At 38.9% G+C, this 16,124-nt stretch overlaps 1 protein-coding gene and 1 non-coding gene across 2 annotated transcripts; both read left to right on the forward strand.

Moving 5' to 3' along the window:
* Nucleotides 1–6,078: 6,078 nt before the first annotated feature.
* Nucleotides 6,079–6,185, forward strand: LOC145415827 (U6 spliceosomal RNA). Its single transcript, XR_013900134.1, has one exon. It is a non-coding gene; the product is annotated as a U6 spliceosomal RNA (small nuclear RNA).
* Nucleotides 6,186–7,583: 1,398 nt separating this feature from the next.
* LOC145415612 (uncharacterized) lies at nt 7,584–12,387 on the forward strand. Its single transcript, XM_080284836.1, has 4 exons — nt 7,584–7,685; nt 9,641–9,724; nt 10,127–10,258; nt 11,278–12,387. Exons 1-4 carry the CDS (start codon nt 7,602–7,604, stop codon nt 11,305–11,307), a joined length of 330 nt encoding a protein of 109 aa, XP_080140962.1. The 5' UTR covers nt 7,584–7,601; the 3' UTR covers nt 11,308–12,387.
* The last annotated feature ends 3,737 nt before the right edge of the window (nt 12,388–16,124 follow it).

Raw genomic sequence — 16,124 nt, forward strand, 5'->3', positions numbered from 1 at the left:
TCTCTCTCTCTCTCACCACTTTAAGGGACAACAATTTTCTTCACCATAACGTGGCCACAAATGAAGGCCTCCTAAAATAAACCAACAGCCTTCACCACCACAGACAGCCCAGGCATCACTGCGTTATTGCCTCTGTCTATCTGTCTATCTATCTCACTTTTAACCTCTCTACATGTCTATCTATTCTGTATACCTTTAACGTTAACCCTGTATCTATCTATTCTATCTATCTATGTATCTATCTGTCTAACTACCTATCCCTCCATCCATCTATCTATCTACCTATCCATCCATCTATCTATCTATTACTACTAAAATAAGCCAACAGCCTTAAATACCACAGACAGCCCATCAAAGCGTTATTTTATCTATCTACTGCATCTATCTATCTATCCATCCAGCTACCTGCCTCTATACTTATACCTCTGTTTATATGTCGGTCTGTCTCATCTACAGTATCTATCTATCTATATATGTATTTCTGTTTGTCTAAGGACCTATTTCTATCTATCTGTCTACCTGTCCGTCTGTCAATCTACCTATCTATACCAAAGCAAATCAATAGCCTTTAACAGCACAGACATCCCACCCATCAATCATTATCTATCTATCTGCCTCTTACCTATCACAGTTTTTACCTCTACGTATCATCTTAGCACCTTATACCACACTCCCTATATCTGTCTATCTACATGTCTATCTATACTCTTAAAACACAGGCCATTATCACCACAGACAGCTGACCCACCAGTGTTACTGCCCACCTACTGCTATCTACCCACCTGTATCTCCTTATAAATAGCTCTCCATCTATCTACACTTCATAATATTAATCTCTTTATCTATCTGTCTCTCAATTAATCGAATCATCATTATATATAAGACAACTGATTGAAGGTACCACGAAAAGACGTCACCAAAATGGAATTTAAAAATCTAGAAAAAAAAAAAAAAGCTGTCAGGGAATCCTTCCATTATTATTATTATTTTTTTTAGCCAGAGAATTGGCTCTCGGGCAACAGACGAATATGGTGCTGAAATGAAATAACTGAATGGGTGATGATGTGCAAGTCAGGGTGACGACTACTTGGTTAACACACGCGATGCAAACAGTGACGAAATTTTTAAAAGCTGGAAAATCAAGTAGGGAGCACTGCCATGTTAATACAGTATATATATATATATATATATATATATATATATATATATATATATATATATATATATATATATATATATAATATATATATATATATATATATATATATATATATATATATATATATATATATATATATATATATATATATATTGCATTAATGTAAGTACGAATGAAAATAACGGAGTGAGGCTGGAGGGGAACATTACCGTGATTATTTTTATGCGCGGGAAGCAAGAGTAGAACATTACCGTAATATTTTAAGCTGGGCAAGCAGGTAGGAACAAGTGCTCCATTTTCATTAAACCTGTTGTTGTTGTGGTTCTTCCTGTTGCAACCCCAGGCACTTCTGGATGTGAACCCCTGTGGACTGCAGAAAAGCAGCTACTTCGGCCGGTCGCCCCCAGAGGTTTTTGTTGAGGTTATGTTAAAGGACTGACTGTGTTGGAATTGTGCACTAAATGTGAGTGCGTTGTGGTGTGGGATGCTGCATGTAGCGTGGATGTAATGAGTTGTTTGTGATTTGCATTTTGCATTGGTACTGATGCAGGGAAAAGGAATTGCTACATCGCAGTCTGGTTAGCCGTACTCGTGTCTTTATACAAGAAAGGAAGTTTCTGAGAAGTGGATGTCTGCTTATAGATCTTGAAAGAAGCTATTTGGCTGAATATTCTGGATGGCTGTGTTTATGTATGTGTTTATGAAGTGTTGGGTGAAGAAGGAGGGATGTTACTGAGATAGTGCGTGTAAGTGCTGCCTGGTTATTGTATGTTACTCAGGGAACCTCTGTCAACATTAATCCGAACTAAATAGCATGCAGATCATGAAGGAGGAATATGCAAAATTAATCGCTCGAGATGAGGTGCTTCAAACTTCCCTGTCACCTACACTGCGGCTCTATATCGTGTCGTAAATACCGAAAGTACAGGATCAGGTATAAATTAAACACGGCAGCAAAGTAATTAGTTGTTTCACTTTAACTTGGTCTAGATTTTTGTCCTTTTGCAACTTTATTTTACGTAGCTTAGTTGCAGAATGAGACAATGCTATGGCGCTACATTCTTTCCATTGCACTTTATGACTAGCATCACATTCCAGCCCTAACCTATTGCCAGAACTGTGTGTTGAAGATGGAGATGGCAATTTTAGGCCAAGTTACAGTAAAAAAGGAATAGAAAGTTACACATCAGGTCTCATTAAAAAATAAAAATTCAACGTTTAATTAATTCACTAAAAGATCTTCTCGAGTTTAATAGTCTGTTGATTAAAAAAAAAAAAAATAAATAAACTGGCATTATTTGAAGGTGGTGAAAAATCTAAAATCCAAATCCAGACCAAATTATGACTATAACTACAAGCTGGTAAGAGGAACACCATATATTATTTATTAATTTTTTTATCAATTCATGTATTTATTTATTCGGGTGGTAAACATCAATACAACTATCATCAAACATCCATTTCATTCTGGCAATTCAATTAACAAAAACTAAATTGATGGAGAACACACATGCAACCAACGGCACAAGTGATAAACGGGAAAAAGGCGAATGACAACAAAAAGAACTGAAATAAAACAAAGGCTAATTAACAGGAAACAATACAGGGGAGCAATTGTGATGGAATGAAAACTTGTTAAAAATGAAGAAACAAAACTAAAACTAAAACAAGGAGTACCCAGAGAATGCACCAGCCTTGGGCACGTATTCTCACCGGCTAAGGAAGCTCCCTAACACCTTTTCCTCACCGATTTATTTTTGGATGTGTTGGGTGACGTCCTTTCGTGCGTTATTTATGCAGAGTATGGTGACATTTGATTGATTTAAGTATGGCGGAAGACGGCAAGGTATAATACGCAAAATAAATCGCTTAGGAAGAGGTATTATGGAGCTCCCACAACGAGGAGAATATCGGCCTTGGTTAACAAAGAGAGACCAAGTATTTAACTCTGCCCTGTGACCTCGATCTCTGAGATATTACTCTTACAAACGAATTACTTTATTACAAACCCAACTGTAAGTCCTTCCACCAACTTTCCAGTCACATCAAAACCGTGTGTTGACCTTGTCCTATGACCCTGACATTTGACTTTTCACTGTGTCCTTGACCTCTGACAAATGTTCACAAAAGCGAATCTCCTTATCCTTACTTCATCTGACCCTTTCCACAAACCTTCCCATGTTACCTAGACTTCTGACCTATTATTAAAAAAAAAAAATGAATAATTAAATACAGGTAGGGGGACCATATCGATGAGGCTAACCGTTTCACTATGATGACATTTTAAAACTTTATTCTTGCTTCTTGTGGGGTTATATTCAGCTCATGGAAGGCACTTCTAACTGGAGGGGTTAGATACAGCCTTCACTAACCCCATTCACTACAAGCTTAAAGACTCAAGTTGTCTAGTGGTACTACGAACATATATACCCTATAACAGGAGTACCCATACTGAAGGGGTTAAGTAAGAATCCTCCTGATCAACAGCGAACAAAGCAGTCTGAAACAATTTTTAAACTGCTGCACAGAAAAGGGATCACACGGCCCTAAACTTTAAACGCAGAAGTCTACAAACACAGCACCTTGGTTCTGAAAATCTTTAGCAAGTGACTGACGTACAGGCTCGCTTCTGAAAATGGTTCCGCATCTAAAAATATCAATGTAAAGCGAAACTCTCTCTCTCTCTCTCTCTCTCTCTCTCCTCCTGAGCTTCATAAAACCGTCTGTAACAAGAATAAAATAACATTCATCATCGGACTGAAGGAATGAAGTACCCATCCTGAACAACAGCGAACGAAGGAAACTGAAAAACAACGAAGCAGAGTGAAACATGAGTCTGAACGAAACAAAATGAACTCCAAGACGCCGAAAAGACGCTGAAACAATGCATCAATCAACGGCATTCTGAGTGAACGTAAGTGACGGGAAAGCGACAGTACGAAAGCCACTGAAACGACCGTAAAGGATGTCAACACCTTCACTCCAATGACGCGTTTTTTTTTTTTAATTCCTGCTACTTTCAGACGATTTTACTCGCCTCTCTGTTTCTGAAGAGGTTCATGAAGGTTGTAGCTCACCACTTCATTTCAAAAACTTTCATGAACTGAATGAAACTGCCTCTAAGCAGCAAGAAATGAGAGAGAGAGAGAGAGAGAGAGAGAGAGAGAAGAGAGATGCCATCTGGCTAAAGGTGTTAATGGTGACAAGTGGGGCTCAGTAACAAGTATGATAAGGCAGGGTGAGACAGGCTGGGAGATAATGAGAGGGTGAATGAGGTAGAGAGATGCGAGACAGTGAGGCAGGCAGTGAGGCGGGAAGCGGTAGGAAGAGTGAGGAAGGCAGGTGATGAGGGATAGGAAGAGACAGTGATGTGAGTATAGGATGAGTCAGGAAGAGTGAGGCAAGCAGAGTAGGGCAGAGAGTGGAAGGAAGGGATGTAATGAGGGAGAGTGGGGTAAGCTAAGTGAGGTGGGGTGAGGAAGGAAGGGAGATGATGAGGGAGAGTGAGGAAGTGCGATGGTGAGGGAGTATCATGGTAGGGGAGGGTGGTGATAAGGGAAAGAGAGGCAGGACAGAAGTGAGGCAAAGTATGACAGGGAGAGGCAGGATAGAGGTGAGGCAAAGGCAGGGAGGGGCAGGATAGAGGTGAGACAAAGGCAGGAAGAGGCACGATAGAGGTGAGGCAAAGTAAAGCTGGGAGAGACAGGTAGGGGTGTGGCAAATTTAGGCAGGGTAGGGGTGAGGCAAAGTAATGCAGTGTTGGGAGAAGACAGTGAAGCACGAGGTGAGGAAGAGTAAAAGTTATCGTAATTAAGAGGCTAACTCCTTGACTGCACATAGTTTCTCTCATCTGAATAAAAAAAAAATATATATATATGATTGAGGGAAATAAAATAATTAAGTCTGAACATGGCAGCGAAAGGGGTTAAGCTGTTCTTAAATGTGGATGGCAGTGGAAGTAATGGCAAGTACGGTCTCTCTCTCTCTCTCTCTCTCTCTCTCTCTCTCTCTCTCTCTCTCTCTCTCTCACACACACACACACACACACACACACAGGTCACAGCCTTGCCCTTAGATCGGACTATATGAGCTTTCAGCTCCCTTCCGGGAGGGTAAAAGCTGACGATCACGACCATCAAGTGATCCTGACCGACCCGGTGAATTACACACACACACACACACACACTAAATCCCCTTATAAGTCAAGCTGGAATGGCTTTCTATCGCTACCCCGTTCATATATATATATATATATATATATATATATATGGCTTTATCTTTTTTATCGACTGGATAATGAGTTTTGAGGACTGGGTAGGGGAATCAGCTTGGGTATATGGGTATGAAGTGAGTTTAATTTGATAATAAAGAGAAGAGGACCGATAATGAGGTGGAAAGGGCAACAAATGAGAACGGATAGACTACATGGGAGGTTCCTGCTGGTAAAACAGCTCGTGTACAATGAAATATTCTGTTCGCCTCCCCTGCCTCTGCTTCATGGCTAGATTTATAAACAGTTGCATATGACGTACTGGACTGAGGTGTATACTGCTTTCCATTTGGGTGTTCTAATATGCACGTTTGTTCACTACGTCTCATTCAAGCATGTGTAAATCCAGCAATGAGCGAAGCGAACAGACTTTTGTATTGGACTGCCCACAGAAAAAATAAAAATAAAAACTAAGACGAGTATACGGAGACCAACAATGAGGTGTTAGGAGGGGAGGGGGAAAGAGCGCTGCGTCTGGGTTCATATTTAACGAATATGACGACACTCTATGCTCAATACTTGTATACAGAGTTAGTGGGCTCCTGACCCTTGAGCTTCTTCAACCAGGTAATTCCTCAAATGGCATGTCTACGTCTTATTCGGCAAGATAATTTTATACTCTGAGACATAAACGCCACTCAAGAGCAGTATTTGCTTCTGCAGTACATATACTTTATAAAACTGATACGATACAGAGATTAGCATGGCCCTTGCGCAAGGATGATACGCAAAATCGTAGTTACTCAACGTGTACGTACAAAACAAGATGCCTCAGTGGTAGAAAATTTGAGACGGAGTGACGTTCATGCCTTACTGAGTCTCACGCGTTGCGGTAGAGGTGACTGGAGGATTTTCTGTCAAGTAAAATGCTGCCGACCTACGTATTTTCCGGTCTAGGTTTGCCTAGTTTCACGTTCCTACGCCAAAAGGGAAAAATTTGGAACTGATTGTTATCATACAAATCTATCTCTATAGCCAGATGTCATAATCCCGCAAATGGTGGCCGTTTGACTCTCAGTTAGTTGTTTTGCGGGGAGGGGCACTAACTCTCCGCCAACCCACTTGCTGACAAGTAGGGAACACGTATGGGTTAGTTATATTGTTACCACCCAGCGTTGTAAATGGTTTCCTGGCTTGCAGGAAACAAATCAATATACAAAATAAATCGCAAAAGACAGGTGCTATGGAGCCTCGTGAGCCCACGAAAATATGACCCCTAGGTCTAGACATACAACTCCATCGAGCAGGCAAAATATACAACCCGATAATGGAATTTCTGCTAACTGATAGGCAGGTTTAAAATATTAAATAAGAGAACGTTCATAGAGCCACAACCCTACTTACCGGTGTCCCCAAACACTGAGATATATCCTAAATGCAGGTATTGCTTCTGGTTCCAAGGTTCGGACAGGTTTAGTACAGCTACATACAATCTCGAATCGAGATTTCTGTAAGCGATGACACGCAACAATTGATTATGAGTCGCAATAAACCTCTGGAAAAAAAAAAAATCAGACTTTTTTGAAGGCACAATATTTTAGTGAATCATATCTAAAAGACACGCTGTCTTCAACAATGAAATTATACGATGGCTGTCATTTATAACAATCAACGATATATCTGTACAACCAATAATTATGTAGCGCGGGAAAAATACATCTTAGTTTGTCATACAATACTTCCGAGAAAATGGAAAGTATATCTTTATATTACATGGACATTTTCACAAGTACACAAACGCAAAAATACATTATGAAACGTCCCTGATGCTTCAGATGACATTACATCTATAGTGCTCTATAATAATTATTAGTGTTTGTATTATCGAACTTAAAATGATATGGATTTCTACAAAGAAGGAAATGAAATGAGTATCGTGGGAGGATAAGATGGTGTCATCATGGCGACAAAGATATATTCTGGACTGAGCTATCAATAATTATCCTAGAGATTATTGACCTTTTAACTGAGAGGTAAAGCAAGATTTTCATAAAACAGTAAGATACGAAGAAAAAATAAGTTGTGTGGATAAAAGTTTGATATTTAGCAACGTGGTAAACCGGAAATGCATGAAGATATCGGTAAAAAGTGAGGCAAGGCAGGAAAAGGGAAGATGGGCAAGGGCTGACGGAGGTAAACATTGGCTGTGTTTGTTTTGAACCCGGCACCAACATGAAGCTGGACGACGCCGCGTGCTTTTCTACCTCTGGATCACACAAGAGAAAGGCCGATTTTGACTCTGACGACAGGCGAGGGGTAAGAGACGAATCCCGGCCACGTATTGGGCACAGTGATACCGAGAAATATGAAGTTTTTCTGTCATAAATAGTGCGAGGTGAAGTTGGCGGCCCAGGTCAGCCATAGTGACTAGCAGGCTTGGCGGGAGCGCGTGGTCCCTTACACAAAGACACATTGTATATTCCAGGCCAAATACACTCTACAAATAGCTTGCACGTGATTCAAACAGGGAATGGGGATGGAAGCAACACAACGATGGGGCCTTGTCAAAATGCATGCAGATAAAAAGCCGTTTTATTGATGCACTGGACTGCCAAGGACAGGGGGGCCTGATAATTATAGTTCTGGGGATACCTTGACTTTTGCAGTGAAGGATTTTCTAGGATTTTAGGTCTTGGGAATTGACAGTATGGCTCATCTTGGTTTTATGTACAATTTCACAGCAGTGCACAATTTTTTTTTGCTGATTGTTATGTAACTTGTTACCAACATAGCAGATGTCCCACTCTTCCAGTATGTTTCATAAATTTCTTAACTAACAATTTTTTAATTTTTCAAAATTACCTTATCAAACAATCTGTGGCTTACTAAGTAAATAATTGGTAATGGTGTCAATACAGTAGTTGAATTAGAAACAACCTTATTTATTTGTCACAAATATTTTTCAGGATGGTTATCACTGTGACAAATTTTAAAGGACCCTCAAACTTTACATTATGGTGCAATATAAACCCATCAGTGGCCACAAGCATTGAAGTGTCCTACAGTGCCGATGAACATAAGAAGAGAGGATAGCTGCAGTAGGCCAGTTGGCCCATGCTAGGCAGCTCCTAGAAGAGTAACTGAACTACTTGAATGAGATAAGGATCAAACTGGCACAGTCTGTAAAAAAATTTGAACAATCATGGGCATGGAATGGTCAGCGGTATGTTTATACGACCCTACTATACCATCTCAAGCACTCAGGCAGTCAGTTCATCTTGCATGTTCCCATTGGTTTACATGTTATCAGTGCTTGCGTAGTAATGATTTTTTTCGCAAATCATTGCGAGTCAGGATGGGTTTAGTAAGATTTAAAAAAATATATAGGTCTATATACTGCCAGGTGCACCAGACAATTCTTCACATTTAAGGAAAAATTCATTCATTCATTCATCACCCAATCCTGCATTGCCTCATGAACAAATCGAAATTTGAAAAAATGGCCCCAGGGCTGGCCTGTGGTGCACACGAATGTACAGTATTGCCTCACTGTCACTGAGGGGTTAACACAGGCGGTTAAAGTCTTATGATCAGAACACTAGTACTTTATTTCAGTCAGTGCTAGATGATTTTATTTGACTATGTGCTGGTATAGTGAATTATGTAGTAGCCTAAGAGAATGAATACTCTAGCAGCCAAAGCATGAATACTGCAGTAGCCTATGAGTGTTACAGGTAATACTGTTACCATACCGTAGTCCTTTCATCGTCAGTACAGTACACTGGCAGTATGCCTTTCAAACAACCACCAGGTAATTTTATTCTGATAATATTGTTGGTCACATTCCTAATTGGTGGTAGGTGGTGGCGACCATCATCCACTCACTTGATGTAGTGCTGCCTACATCTTCCTTATCCTTTATCATTCATTTTCTTTGCCTGCCCTCCTCCCTTCCTATATCTCCCATCTTTCCTGTCACTTCTTATTGCTCTTCTTCTTATTGCTCTTCTTTCCTTTACAGGTGGCTTTACATTGAGTGACAAGCCAAATGGTTTCATGTAAGCCAAGAAACCATTTACAACGCTGGGTGGTAACCATATAACCAACCCATACGTGCTCCCTACGTGTCAACAAGTGGGTTGGTGGAGGGTTAGTGCCCCTCCCCATAAAACCAATAACTCAGTCAAATGGCCACCTCTTAAGAGATTATGGCATCTGGCAATAGATTGATAGATAGATAGACATTCCTAAATTTATAATGTTACTTTCAGAAGCGACCCTTTGTGCAGCCGAGAATATTAATTGACGTGGATGTGCTTCAGTCCAGAGTTCAGCAAGGACGCATCAACTCGCAGGTGGGAATATAATGTTGATTAAAAGGTTTTCATTACACTGTTTTATTTGATTTTTAACCTGTAGTTGTCTTGTGTTGTCATGTCATAGCTTTCTCATCAGCTGAAATTATGTTATTGGAGAATTTAATTTTAAGTTGAAAGTTGGTTTACGTAGCACTGAAATAGGTGTTCATTGTAATATCACTTGCATAGTCAGTCCCCAAAAGTTTGTATTTCAGCAGTAGTTTGTATTTCATTTATCTGCAGTGTACTGTAACTATCTCCATTTTCCTCCAGGTTGTAACTGTCCCCTTTTGTCAGCAGGTTGTAACTACAGTACCGTACATCCTTTTGTTGACCGCTTGTAATATCCTTTTGTAGGCATGTTGTTACTCACTCTCCTTTTGTCTCTTTTGTCCACAGGTTGTAACTCGACGTATAAACCATGCAGTGCGCTACCCAGTGAATTGTGACCCCATAGATGGTGTGTCACCGAATCTCCATGCCATGCAAGTTAACCGCACCACCTGCCCTCGATGTCTTCAGGGCGAACCAGTTAGTATCTTTGTTCTTGAGACTTTGGCACTTCTTTCTTCCTTGCCTTGATAATTTTCTTCAGTTATTGTCTGTAAATTCAACAGGTTTTATCTTTTGTCAAATCCTATTGGTCTCTGACAGCTTCTGTTGCTTAATTACTTTGCATCAGTTAATTCATTCTGTCTAGACTCCTCAGGTTTTTGGGAGCTTTTTGTACTTTGTAATTGTTCTTACTGTCATGCCTGATGTAGCTTCTGTGTGTTTGTAGTGTTATCGTAATACTTTCGTTCTTATGTTAGCATAGTTCTTTAGATTTGTCTGTATTTTGAAGTATCCATGTACTTCAGGCAATTTTTCTTGGTAGTGTTGCCCTCGTCCATCATATACCGGTATCAGATTTTATTTTGTGTTAATTTGAATCTATAACATGTTTTTTGTATTGTGGCCCTTATATCTTGGAAAAAATTTACTGGTGTTTGCAGGTCCCCCCCCCCCCTCCTCCACACTGTTGTTACAGCTCGAGTAACTATAAGAACTATGTTCCTCTAAACTGGCAAGATCATCATCACCACTCAAATGTGCCTTTAACTATTACAGTAGTGGCCAGATTCTGTGAAGCTGCAATCCCATCACCAGGTTAAGGAGATTTGTTGAAAAATTACTGTAATCATTCAAAACTGTAAGTGTAGAAATGGATATAGAAAATGAAAACGGCAACTGCTGACAATTACAGGACTGTACAAGAAATAAAGAGATGAAAATAGAACTCTTAGAGTGCCATAAAGTGAACCGTGGCTAACACATGTAGGTGTAGAAAACATTGTAACATGATACTTCTTGATCCTCCCCATCACTTATACGTTGGAAAGTGGGAAAAGATGATAGCGATGTGTCTTGGACTGAAACTGATGCATCTTTTTTCAGTAACAAAACTTATATGTGGATGCAATTTTTCTAATGATTTTATGACTCATTTTCTGTGTACCCAAAACAATGAAAACTTTCACAGCTTCTGATATTTTTCTTTCCCCCAACAGGGTCACTTTCGGCATATCTTGGAGAAGTAACGCCGCTCTTACCTTCTGTTCACAAGTACCTGCCCTAAGTTAAGACGAGGCAAGATGGCAGCAGCACCAGGGCTGGGATGTTAAGCTAGTCCACTGGTCTTTACCCTTCCTGTTCTTTCCAGGCCAGACAGTTTTGGATTATTTTTTATTATTATTATATATATCATTTTTTACATCTTTAGTTTATTCTTGCAGGTACTAGATGACAGTATTCAATTTGGTTAGGAACTCACATTTTCAAGGTATTAATGAAGGCTGATTCTAACCCCTGCCTTTCCAAAGTCCATCCATAGCTGAATAAAATCATCAGGAGATGGTAAGAATAAAATAAGGATGTCACGGGTCAGTGGTTAAATAACTGGTACAAAGGAATATTGGCTTATGAGGGTTTATGTTTAATGTACAGTCATTTCCTGTGGAGAACCGGTGCAAAAGATTATTGGCTTAATAGGGTTTGTTTTAGTTATTAGTACACTTTTTTTTAAAGATAGGGTTGGTGCAAAAGAGAATTGGATTATGAAGGTTTATATTCAGTGTATGACAGAGGATCTGAAGAAAAATGTCAAAATTTTCTCAGCGAGCATGTTATGTACAACTTCCGTAAGATCTCATTTTGTTTCGACATAGTGGTGCAAAGGATAATTAAAAGACTTTCTCTTTCCCTGTTTTTTAGATCCTACCTCACCCTTTCCATGGGAAGAAAAGGTCTGGATAATGATGTAAAGGGTTACTGATTACAGCTGTGTATTCATTTTTCTTGCAACGATTGAAGCAAGTGATGTATATGGCCCTACAGTACATCGTGGTGCACCAAGTAAATTAGCATATCAGGGTTGCTTTAGTTGTCTTTTCTTTCTGAAGTGATTTTTCTATTAGATGTGTGCTTTCTTTTCCACTGAGAAATGTCATTATATTTGGATTTAATTTTTCACTGAATTGTTGGGTGTATTTTAGGTGTTAAGAGCTAAATTAGGGAAGTGAAGTGTAGCCACATTCCTAGATTGGTACCTCAAAACTTTTTTTTTTTTTTTTTTAATTCTCTAAACATGGACAGTATAGCTATTTGACATATTCCGTTTATTATTATTGCACGTATCCTTCACTATAAAAACTAAATCTGCACCCCCCCCCCCCAAGTATTAAGATGTCAAAATTTAATGTGGGTTCAGCTACCCCCATATGGACTCTCAGTATAGTTTTACAGCAACTTTATTCTCAAAGCTTCACAGTTACAAACTTCTTTCAGGTTACTTATGTTAAAAGATAGCTTAATATGAACCTAGGCAAGTACCACTTAAAGTTTGCAAACTTTATGCTGCATTGGAGATTCTTACTGATCCCTAAAAACCTTCACTGCAATAGTGTATTAGTTTACTTCATTCTTGTTGTATCCAAATGATTTTATGCATCAGGAGAGCTGCATAGTAATTCAGGGGTTAATGAAAAGCTGGAGCTAACACCACCACTATATAAATCTCAAACTGAATAAAATCATCTGGAAATGGCAAGAATGCCATAAGAAAAAAAAAGTACATCACTAATTGAGGGCTATATTCTAGGTGATCAGGGAGATTTTTGTGTGCCTCTTCCTTAGCAATGTAACTTCCATTCAGTTCTTTCTTTTATGCATTGTTTATGTCTCATACTGACACAGTCTGCATGAGTACCGTAATGTACTAGCTTATGAATAATGTGGTGTGCAAAATCAGTCACTAAGAAAAAGGTGCTTTTAAAGTCTCCTGTGCCACCTAAGATATGGCCATGAAAGGGTTAATCCACCAACTATGTTCATTAAAGGGTATGATTGCTGGGGAATTAATTTGTGCAGGTTTTGTACCTACAGACATCTTTTGATTTTTAAAATGAAAACATAATTTTTAATGCTCTCAAAAAGGGATGTCTGAAATGATTTATGTACTGTAATAACTTATAACAGTGGGGTAAGAAAGTGTTCAGGAATTACAGGGAGAGTTTGACTCGTGAGGTGGAGGAACAAAATGTGGGTGAAGAGAGGTAAAAATGAAAATGCAGGCAGTCCTCATTATAAGCAGTATTTTTAGACATTGTATTTTGCTGTTAAGTCCTCAGTAATTTTACATTGTTTGGATTTTTGAAAGCCATGGCCTATGTGCATGTATAAGCCTTTCTTCATGTGTTGATGGCCATTAGGGGATAGAGTGCTGGGTGCCATTATTTCCAGCACCAACATTGTTCCACCAATAAACAGCTTGGTCAGATGAAAGAAAAATGACAATGAAAAGTTCCATTGCTACCCTGTGCAGCTGATCAGCCAGTTTCCCCCAATTTACTGTCGTAAAACTGTATGCGAAAAGCTGTGGTAGTATGGAACTCGTCCCTTACTTATGATGTGGACTGCCAGTGCAAATAAGTAGCTACAATGGCATAATGGTTACTTGCTAATAAGGATATAGTAGTGATGGAGGCCTAAGAGGTGGCTGTGAAGAACTGGGCAACAAGGTTAGGTGAGCATGAGGTATATATGATGACAAAACTGGAGTGCATGACGTGTGCAATATCAGTGGCTGAGTGACTGAATCACACATGAACCCCTACACTATAATGACATTTTAATTCTTGTTACTGACTTTTGATTTTAGTTAACCTGGGTATGATCCCTTTACTCTGGAAGGGTTAGAAATAATCTCAACTTGCTGGGGGAATTATTCCCAAGTCTGTTAAAGTTGTTTATTAGGGAGATAAAACTGCTTCAGCCAAACTTGGACCTACTTTAGGGCCATCTGTCAACACTTATATTTCCCAAGTAAACAAACTCTGCAAGTATGTGTATAAATCTTCCATTTGAACAAGTTACGGAACTGTTATAGCTAGACACACTTTTCATTACTCCCCTCCAGGCTGAATAATATCTGTTGGTAGCAAGAACATGATGTCATTGTAATAAGATGGAATATGGTATTGCCACGGATTTTTACAACTTAGGTGTCAGGAGGGCCAAGTGCCGTAATAGGCCTTGCAACGTAAGGCTAACATTTTGATCTGTCTTTACTGTCATGAATGTTCGTCTCTTCAACATACGCCCGCTTGACTGTATTACGTTTGTAGTGGGTAATGATATAGCACATCAGGTTTACGCCAACTAATCAAACACTAGTTTACACAAGTAGTTAGCTAATTTCATTGTACAATTAATCAGGTTTCTTATATACAGTACAGAAATTGATACATCTAATAACTTCATAGCTTATGGTATTTATAATGGCTGCCCTAGTTTAGTTACATGTAGGCCTACTGTTTTGTTGTTAATGTAGTTCTTTCATACAGTGTTGTGGAGTAAGATAGTTTGTGTGTTGAAGTAGTGTTATCACCAGGCTAGTTTTATAAGTGCAGTAACACTAAAATTTCACTGTGGATTGCTTACATTTGCTTGAGCAAGGTCCTGTATCTTAGACACATATAACTGTATTGGTAAAAATGTGTGTGAAATCTGCAGTGAAAATTTGGGTCATATTTGAAATGGCCATAGAGATTTCGTAACACCTCTTCCTTATCAATTTATTCTGCAAAATATGCCTCAGTATCCTCTTGAATGTTAGTAATGGAAACTATTGATATTAAGACAATACAGGTGAACACAGTGGTAAGGTGTAATATGCATTATAAATCACCAAGGAAGAGGTGCTACAATGCCTCCTATGCCACCTAGAATATGTCCTTTTCTGTGTGTCAGAATTAAGTTTTGATTTCTATTACTTACTCTGCTGATGCTATAGACTGTTGTATAATATGAAGTGTTTGGGCTAGGGAAGACACTGTATATAATGGGACTCCTACCATGGACTCCAACACAATTGGTTAAGTGTGTGTGTGTGTATGGAACCTAATCAAACAAAAAAAAATATATATCACCCATATCAATCAGACCCAACAGTAAAACAGAGGCATTTGTTGTGAGCATTGAGGGTTATTGTATTTTATTAGGGTAAATTTGTAGGCATTATATGAACTTTAGGATTTAGAACTGTACAAAGGAATGTAAATTATGTGAGGTTTGAGAGAATTTATGAAATGATGTTGAATGAATTTTTTAAAAGATTATAAACTGTGTGATTACCAATTTCCAAAAGTGTAACCCCTTGAATTTAGGTGACATCCTTTTTAATCTGTTCTTGCTGCTACCAGACTACCTAATTGAACTTAGGAGAGGTCTTTCACACTGAAGGGTTTATTAAGGCTGTATCAAACCCTTCCAGTCTATCGTCTGAAGATGGCAAGAATAAAATGAAAGGGACGTCCCCAGGCTCAGTGGGTTAATATTTCGTGCTGAACTCCAAGGTGTGGAATATTATATAGCGACTTAGCAGAAACTTAGCAACTAACATTATTGACCAGTCCCCTAACCCAGACATTGTGCTGTAGGATAAGTGATCGTGTTGTTCTGTTCACAAACTATCCGCTATATGTGTCCAGCAAGATCCCCCCCCCCCCTTTCCCCCAATGGTACAAAAGATAAAAAAAAAAATAATAATAAAAAAAAGTTACATGCCATTTTATAATGATTCAAAGTCTGGATCACAGTCACATTTCTCAAATAAAATAGTTCTGCTACTGAGGTGTTGGTTTTGATCTCCTTATGATTTCTGTTCAGACTGATTTACTAAGCTCTGTATTGCTTATGATTTCTGTTCAGACTGATTTACTAAGCTCTGTATTGTGCTTCTTACTGTTAATGATGATGGTTTTTGGGTGGAGAAATGGGTTAGTGGGATGATGCCTTGTTTTTGGTGGTAATATGACTGTGGATGATTTTTACATGAACACAGTACAGAGCATAGGAG

This window comes from Coenobita brevimanus, chromosome 103 (assembly GCF_032717465.1).
Source record: "Coenobita brevimanus isolate Jiangsu-jjx chromosome 103, ASM3271746v2, whole genome shotgun sequence".
NCBI classification, from domain to species: Eukaryota; Metazoa; Arthropoda; class Malacostraca; order Decapoda; family Coenobitidae; genus Coenobita; species Coenobita brevimanus.